Raw genomic sequence first — 9,440 nt, 5'->3', positions numbered from 1 at the left:
GTGTCTGACAGCAATCGAGCTCTTCAATATGCATGAGATGAATTCCGAAATTACAACACTAGTTTTGGAGAAAATAATGCCTTCCATAATTGTCAATCTTCAACAATGTAGAAATATAACAGAACCTAGTCATGCGAGACGTGGTGACAGGCCAGCCTTGGGTGTAGGTAAGAGAATCGAACACATTTTGTCAACGTGTATAAGTTTCAACATACGCAATCCACGCACCATTGTGTCTGTGGTTTTATGTAATTTAACATTTTCATTATGAATTAGACGTATAAAAGACGTATTTTGTCTTTGAACATTGCACAGTTGTATCGTGTCGTATGTATTAGACATATGTACATAGCATCTAATTCTGAATACGATTGACATCCATATTTCTTTAGCTAAGCTAACCACTAATTGTGTTACAGTTCACCGTGGAAATTCTAGCCTTCTTATACATCTTTTATTCACAATTGTCTGCGTTTGAAAGTTACATTGTCGGCTCGTCTTTTCTTGGGACATTTAAAAACTTTTCCTGTATATAGTTCTGTTATTATCTGTTATGTGGTCGGAGGCAAATACTCCTTTCTTAATGAAAATTCAGTACAATCCTAGGTTTCTGCAATGTTCAGAGAATTATCAATGGATCACGAACCATTCTGCTCAAACGCAATTCATTTTTTTTTGTATATTTAAGGTGAATGAGGCATTTTTTCTGTTACATTTCTATAACAACTTACGTATTTCTATTTGCAGTGTGGGGATATGGAATTGGTTTTGCTATACTTATATTCATCATTTCTAATCTTGGGGCGTTTTTAGCACCGTTTATGGGAGTGAAGTTATTTGACCAGGTTCTGATGTTTTTGGTTGCTATGGCAGTGGGAACTCTTACTGCTACGGCATTATTGGTTCTAATACCAGAGGTAAACATTAAATTTTATTGAGCATTAATCTGCCGCCCTGAAGGTGGCTTTGGTGATTTTCAAATTTTGCACTGCAGAGTGTAGAAACAATGTTAAGGAAATAGATTTGCTAAATAAAAAATTATGTGATCTTTTGTTATCAGAGAGTAGAATCCATGGACCCTTCCTTTCTGATATGCATATCTTTGACTTATCTTCAGGGTTTAAACAGGTTATCTTGACTTATCTTCGGGATTAATACAAGTTATCTGAACAAATTTCCCCTGACTTCTCCAGAATTTAATCATATACCATCACAAATTTTTATGTAAAATAATGGATCTTTTTGAATCAATTCCGGACTGCCATTTTGTGGTATAAAATTTCATCACCCCAGTAGCCTAGGTCCTCTCGTTTGAATAAAATTGTATTTAAATCTGTTGCGCAACTTCATTTGGTTTCAACTTTAAGGGAGGTAATTCTGGGAAGAAACAAATACAATAACTTAGGTCAAACACAGTTCACGGAAGGTTATTGGGTTTTTTTTAATATAAGTTTGTTTTTACACATAGGAATATCTGTATCAATTAAAAACTTTCTTGATTTAGGTAAGAAATTCATAACATACTCTAAGAGGGGTATTCTGACAGAATTTACAATGTTTTGATAGATATAGGTCAGAATTATCTTGCTTAGATCAAGGGAGATAACTATGTTTCAATTTCCAAATGTAAACAATAGAAATATTAAGAATTTCAAGACTTACAACAGCTAATTAAGGGTTTATTATGATTTCCCTGATTATCTAGGTTTTCTATGACCCATGAGAACCCTGTTTGAATCTTTGAGGCAATTTTTGCAGAAATCTGTTGAGCAATATTTCTTCATGATTATGTTTTTAAGGCACTAGATCTCGTGGCGTATGAAGAACTTAATGAAACATACATAGCCAAAATGTCAACTGCATGTGGTGCTCTGCTGTTTTTCTTTTTATCAGAGCGAATGATTAGATTTCTGGCGAAACGTAGACAGGTAAGCTCCCCCCCCCCCCCCTAAATTAGCTCCACTAGTTATTACAATGGATACAGAAAAAAACCAAAAAATATAGTTGTTGATACGTTCTTGACACCCTTCAAAATTGTCATAAATGAATTCTGTGGGCGTTACTTCTTCCATTTATCTGACTACAGCACCCAGCACCAATTCATTCCTGGCGACGGGGCTGGATATATTATTACTACAATGAAAACGATAATCGATTATGACATATGATGTTGGACACTTTCTCTCTTCAAACCTGAATAACTGCTAGTAAAGAGGTTAAGAGTTTTATAAAACAAATTATAGTAACTTCAAATTTCAAATATAAGGGAGTTGTTTCCCATATATCTTAAACGTGTAATGTAATGGACAGTTCTTGATGAAATATAAATGTGGATGATCTTAGTGATATTAATAAACAAATATATAATATTTATATGTGTTATGTACATTAGGGAATTTAACTTCGGGTACAGCATGTTAAAAATATTACAGGAGGATAGTCCAGTAATTACAATATGAAATAATATTTTCAGAATACTTACGAAAAAATTTAAGAGCTAAAATGTGAAAGTATGAAAAAGTTCATCAAATGAACCATCTGTTTTTTTTTTCTGACAAGAACCCGGAGTCTTGGTGGTTTAGGTTCATCAGCGTTTTCTCATTGGTGAGATTGCAGCTACATAGGTAGAGATGGTACCGTCGGATATTTTACACTGCTATTCCATTTCAGTGATGCACGTTGAAGGGAATGACATAAAAATATCGCCTAGACGTTCTTAAGACCAATCTTTCGTTCCGTTTTTTAATAGCATTTAATTTTGATATAGCCACTTCAATTAGGGCCTAATCTAATTCTCACCCTCTCAAATCCAATGTGACAAAATCCCAGCGCCTTTGAGAGAAGAGGAAATTGATTGACTGGTCGTGTCATCAAACTGACGAATGTTCAAGAAGCCTTCATCAAACGAAATGTATTCATAAAAGCATTGGCTAATGCAAAACGCAACTCTGGTGCGTGTCCTTTTTGTGCTACTACTAAGTCTTCCTAGATGTGGCATTAACACATAATTGCTATACGTGTTTCAGAAAAAGAAATCAGTAGCAATAATAGTGAGTGAGGACACACTGATTTCATCATCAGGAGACAGTGGTGAAGAATCCGGGCAGAGTACCCCAACACAAAATGACCATGGTCACATTCATGCCCTTCCACTACTAGAGGACGGGAGTCAACCATCAGTTTCATCGGTAGCCTATATGATAGTAGTTGGTGATGGTCTACACAAGTTTGTTGATGGTTTGTCAGTAGGTGCAGCCTTCTCAGATAATCTACTGACTGGAATGACTGTTGGTTTGTCCATGATTTGTGAGGAAATCGCTCATGAAATAGGTATGATTCTGCTAATAGAAATATAAGTAGAGATATAGTGATTATTAAATTATATTCCACTTTCAGTTCATAGAGCTGTATCATGCTTCAGAATGGGATATTCTGGTCCATAATTACAAATAACTTAAAGCTGATATGGTTACATCTTCAGTATTTATTCCGTCATTAAACTATTTGATCATCATTTCGGCAGTAGAGAATCTTAATTTAAAGAGCAGTCGGGGTTTTTAATTAGTTGAGATGTTCAAATTAATGAAAAATGTAGACCAAAATGTACCCGTTAACTTATCTGAAAGTTTAATCAGAAGGGTATCTTGCTGTTAAATTTTAAGAACAACAAAGGTTAGCTTAAACATTGCTAGTTTTCGTAATGCATACAAATCAAAAGAAATACAGATAGCCAAATTGCTTTTTACTATTTTGCCTCGATCGTCTACAAAGAGAGTAAGCTACCTACCATGATTTTTGTCCGAATAATTGCTACGCCTTTACATATTGATGTGTTGTATTTTTTCAGGGGATATCGCTATGTTGCTACATGCTGGTCTCTCTATTAAAAGAGCTTTATTATACAATTCAATAGCGGCAATATTTTGTTTTTTTGGTGTGGCTGTTGGTATTATACTAGGGGAAACAACCACCGCTAATCAATGGATATTTGCCTTTGCGGCTGGAATATTTTTATATGTAGCTCTTGTAGACATGGTAATTATATTGTATTTCAAGTAACCCTCACAAAATAGCGACCAGCAGTTGCGAATAAGAATAGTGGTCATGAGTTTTGAACGCAATTCTCATGCAACTTTCATTTTTCGCAACTGGTAATCGCTATGGTGTTTACATACTGTACTCTAGTCCAAAACTTCCTGACTATGACCCAGCCTTTTTCAGGGCTTCTAGGGCGTCTGAGTAGAATATATCACACGATTCATTTCAAAGCTCAATTCCATTCGATCTGTTTTCATATAGATCGAAAGATGTATTCTACGAATGCGCCAGCAATTTTGATTTATATACAGAAAACTAAAAATATAATATCAACAGAAAAGTACCAGGTCTGATGTACAATTATCTGATGGTGAATACCACAGACAATTACAGACATATACTTTAGTCTCAGAAACGGGAATGTTTTAGTCAAGGAAAAGTGTTCTCAGCTCGAAGTCGAAATTAGAGCCTTCACCTCCTCGTGTGTCCAGAGTTATCTACGTTTGACTTTTAAAAAGACGAGTCGTCTTTTCTTGACATTTTGCCATATATAGAAAAGACATATATAGAAATAAAATTTTTTGAAGTATTTTTGAAGGAATAATGTGATGGTTGTTCTAGTAGGCCTACTTCTGAAGACTACTTAAATTTATTCAAGACCCAAATCAATCCAAGAAAAAAGGTGAACCCGTTTCTTTAATTGGCTGATTTAGTTATTTGAAAATAGTAAATTCACTTATTCACAAAAAAATCTGTTTTTTTTTTATTTTTCATTACAGCTTCCAGAAATGAGCATGGCAGCTGAACTGGCCATCGAAAAGCATTCCAGTCCATTTTTTATATCATTATTTCAAACTATTGGTCTTGTTCTAGGATTTTTCATTATACTTTTAGTGGCAATGTATGTTGGTGAAATTGAGTTATAATATAAATAATGATCACATTTTTACAATGGTACCAGTTTTTTGTACAGTATTGTATTTATTGGTATTTACACCACACGTGACAAGTTGTTAGTGTGAATTGTTCACATAATGACGAAATACTTGTACATGATAATCACTAGATTGTTATATAAAAAAAAAAAAAAAACGGGAATTAGATGGAATGAAAAGTAAAGATCCGAGGAATTGAGCCCGTGTCTTAATATGTAAAGCTCTGTAAAGCTCTACATCAGAATTTTAGATGGAGAGGTTAACAAAATCACAACTATCTTGTAGGTGAAAGTGGTTGTAAAAACAATACATAATCGATATTAAGAAAGCAAAGGCCAAATGAAAATTCAGCAACACTAATTACTGTTATGTGCAGAAAAAAGTGGCGATGAACAATACACTGTGAATGATCAATTCACAGTTCGCAATGAGAAAAACCAAATATATCAGATGTATCAGATTCTGATCTCGCTGCCTCTTATGCAAAACACGATGTATAGCATGATGGTGCTAAATTGAATGCCCAGGTAAAGCCGTTTGTTACTATTTTGCTCCTGAATCAACGTACTCATGTCGCACTGAATGAACTAAATCCTATTTCAACAATACCTATCTTAAGAAACGGATTTATTGTAAAATATTTCAGGCGGATCAAGGCGATAATCAAACAAATTGAAATCATCATAATAGATGCGCTGAAGTTCATGGAGGGAATCTAAAGGAATGAGTTGAAAGGCCTTTCTCCTCAGCCGATTCCTTTGTTCATTGACGCTTTTATGTGTTCTATTTGAAGATTGGTATGCTTTCCACATCATGTTCAAAAGTTTTTCTTTCGTTGACGGCATATTTTCGCGAAGCTGCTTATCGGCACTTTCTGGTATATATCCATTTAATACGAAAGCACTCAATATTCTTTCTCCCACGCTTACTGTATTTAAGCACGCTGTTAATAATTTGAGGGTATGTACGATATAATAGTTGAAATCTATAACGGTTTTCATTTCGTCATAGATTCGATCACTGATAACCGAATCTTTATCACCTTCCCAATTTACATCAAGCACTCTTAATACCTCTTCATTGTCATTCTTCATTGTTTCCACTTTTCCCACAAAATCTGGTTTCAGCAAACACGGGTTGCACAATCTAGAAATTGGTTTCATATGGTCGTCCATGGTGTTGTAGCTTTTTGAGGATGATATCACATAATTTATAAAGTGATTAAAACTGAAATGATAACACGGCCGTCTTGCTGGTAGAACTTTTAAGTCATTCACTTTAGCAATCTGGGGACCATGATACGACCAAAAATAATTATCTGCTAACACAAACTTATCAATGAACACAGACCACAAACGGATGTACGGTTCTCTAACGAACATAAACCGTGAAGTATTCAGGATGAAATCCTTTGCCTTCGGTTCTATAAACGAAAACTCTTTAATTTTAGATGTTCGAGAAAAGTGAGCCTCAATCTTGGATATTTTTGACGGACTTGAAACACTCCCTGTAGAGGTGTCGTTCCATAAATACCTAAATACCCGTAACCAATGTGTCGAAGCGACTTTGTGAGATATGCAATAAGAAACTGTTTTCTGTGGATTTACAATTACTCTTTCAACTTTCCCCTCTACATTGTTCACTTCACAATAATGCTGTATTCGATCCAATCTTCGCTTTGCTCTTGCACTTTTTGAAAAGTGTGGTCGTTTTAAATGCATAGTATGCAGATTTTCGGTATCTATACCCTTTTTTTGTCTTTCAGTAATCTTCTTTCCAAAATCTGTTAGTCTTTCACTGGCCCAGGGATATTTCATAGTTGGTCTCGAAAGCATAGTGATATTTTCCCTTTTCAATTGCTGAATGCTTTTCGCCACAAGAGTCTCTGGTACAAAATATTTTGGAATGGTAAGAGTTGTCTTTCTTAGCATACTTAAATTTCCATTGGTGCCCACGACAGGAGTTGTTTGTTGCTGGAAAAGATTTAAAAAGGGCCCGTTTAGACATTATAAGGGTACGTACTATGTTCCAAGGATTTGATGGATCAAATATCAACTGTTAGCTGTGAACACTATTGGCTTAGATAAAACAATTTTCATTGCTGAGACTAAGGTACGATTAGATTAGCGCATCTGTCCCTTTAATCTTGTTCTTTTTTGATTAATTGCGAAAGAGACATAGGATATCACAAAATACTTACATTCCATGGACAACTAAAGAAAGAAGTATGGAATACCAAGAGTTACTTATCTATTTTCACTCTTGCGTCCATGTAGACAGAGGCCACATTCTCAAAAATCTAATAAGGATATTGAAAGCCACAGAGAACAATGCAATTTCTATAGTCAAAATTAATTTTATATAGAGAATTTTTAATCATAAATTATATACTCATTTCTTGATTTCAAGCTTACTTTAACAATTGAGCCTTGAACAGCATCTACAATGAATACAAGATAAAGGATTGGAATTGAGTTTTTATTGGAATTAAAACTGGAAATGAATCATATTATCCAAATGCAAAGACCCTTCAATTAATATACGAGAATTGTATGGAGATATTCAGTCTTTTTCTGCCCTCCCGATTCAATGAATGATTTGGCAATTTAGGAACGTTATCCATTTTAATGAAGATTTTGAGGTTTGTGGTTTTTTTTTTTTTTTTTTTTTTTTTTTTTTTTTTTGCAAATGATGTGTTGAATCAAGCACTTACCACGTTGTATCATTATCAATTGTTGTTCAACCAATAAAATAACTTCAATACCAATAAATACTGAACACATATACAAAATAACTTTATTTCTGATCATTTTGTAATATTTAAATATCTGAAATAGACATAATGAAGTGTTGAAAATAATAATAAATACTGAACATACAAACACTAAATAACTGTGCCAGGGCCTTATATTGAATAGTAACTTGTTACTCTTCAATCACCCTAATCACTAAATACTGAATACACATAAAAAATAAACTTTATCTTTATTGTTTATAATAACAATTTCATATCTGAAATGTTATATCTGAAGTGTTAACAATAATAGTAAATACTGAACCCACATACAAAATAAACTTTATCTTATTGTGTTTATAATAACAATGTTATATCTGAAATGTTATATCTGAAGTGTTAACAATAATAGTAAATACTGAACCCACATACAAAATAAACTTTATCTTATTGTGTTTATAATAACAATGTTATATCTGAAATGTTATATCTGAAGTGTTAACAATAATAGTAAATACTGAATATACATACAAAATAAACTTTATCTTATTGTGTTTATAATAACAATTTCATATCTGAAATGTTATATCTGAAGTGTTAACAATAATAGTAAATACTGAACCCACATACAAAATAAACTTTATCTTATTGTGTTTATAATGACAATTTCATATCTGAAATGTTATATCTGAAGTGTTAACAATAATAGTAAATACTGAACCCACATACAAAATAAACTTTATCTTATTGTGTTTATAATAACAATGTTATATCTGAAATGTTATATCTGAAGTGTTAACAATAATAGTAAATACTGAATATACATACAAAATAAACTTTATCTTATTGTGTTTATAATAACAATTTATATCTGAAATGTTATATCTGAAGTGTTAACAATAATAGTAAATACTGAACCTACATACAAAATAAACTTTATCTTATTGTGTTTATAATAACAATGTTATATCTGAAATGTTATATCTGAAGTGTTAACAATAATACTAAATACTGAACCCACATACAAAATAAACTTTATCTTATTGTGTTTATAATAATAATTTCATATCTGAAATGTTATATCTGAAGTGTTAACAATAATAGTAAATACTGAACCCACATACAAAATAAACTTTATCTTATCGTGTTTATAATAATAATGTTATATCTGAAATGTTATATCTGAAGTGTTAACAATAATAGTAAATACTGAACCCACATACAAAATAAACTTTATCTTATCGTGTTTATAATAACAATGTTATATCTGAAATGTTATATCTGAAGTGTTAACAATAATAGTAAATACTGAACCCACATACAAAATAAACTTTATCTTATTGTGTTTATAATAACAATGTTATATCTGAAATGTTATATCTGAAGTGTTAACAATAATAGTAAATACTGAACCCACATACAAAATAAACTTTATCTTATTGTGTTTATAATAACAATGTTATATCTGAAATGTTATATCTGAAGTGTTAACAATAATAGTAAATACTGAATATACATACAAAATAAACTTTATCTTTATCGTGTTTATAATAACAACTTTATATCTGAAATGTTATATCTGAAGTGTTGATTATAATACTAAATACTGAATATACATACAAAATAACCTCATATATATGATTATTAAATATATGAAAGAGTAATAAAAATACTGTACTANACACACATATTATACAATATACCTTATCTCCTTATCATATTCCGCGTATGGA

At 32.2% G+C, this 9,440-nt stretch overlaps 2 protein-coding genes across 2 annotated transcripts; one reads left to right on the top strand and one right to left on the bottom strand.

The window, feature by feature from the left end:
* Positions 1 to 3,197: 3,197 nt before the first annotated feature.
* Positions 3,198 to 4,964, top strand: LOTGIDRAFT_133751 (hypothetical protein; the record flags this gene model as incomplete). Its single annotated transcript, XM_009067803.1, has 3 exons — positions 3,198 to 3,330; positions 3,848 to 4,035; positions 4,818 to 4,964. The coding sequence occupies 3 exons, from the start codon at positions 3,198 to 3,200 to the stop codon at positions 4,962 to 4,964; spliced, it is 468 nt and encodes a 155-aa protein (XP_009066051.1).
* Positions 4,965 to 5,587: 623 nt separating this feature from the next.
* On the bottom strand, positions 5,588 to 7,783 carry LOTGIDRAFT_169519 (hypothetical protein; the record flags this gene model as incomplete). The annotated part of the gene is made up of 3 exons (XM_009067802.1): positions 5,588 to 6,946; positions 7,388 to 7,413; positions 7,687 to 7,783. The coding sequence occupies 3 exons, from the start codon at positions 7,781 to 7,783 to the stop codon at positions 5,588 to 5,590; spliced, it is 1,482 nt and encodes a 493-aa protein (XP_009066050.1).
* Positions 7,784 to 9,440: the final 1,657 nt, after the last annotated feature.

The sequence above is a fragment of the Lottia gigantea genome (assembly GCF_000327385.1).
Source record: "Lottia gigantea unplaced genomic scaffold LOTGIsca_86, whole genome shotgun sequence".
Lineage (NCBI taxonomy): Eukaryota > Metazoa > Mollusca > Gastropoda > Lottiidae > Lottia > Lottia gigantea.
The sequence above is the reverse complement of the archived record's forward strand: the minus strand, read 5'-3'. Positions and strand labels throughout refer to the sequence as shown.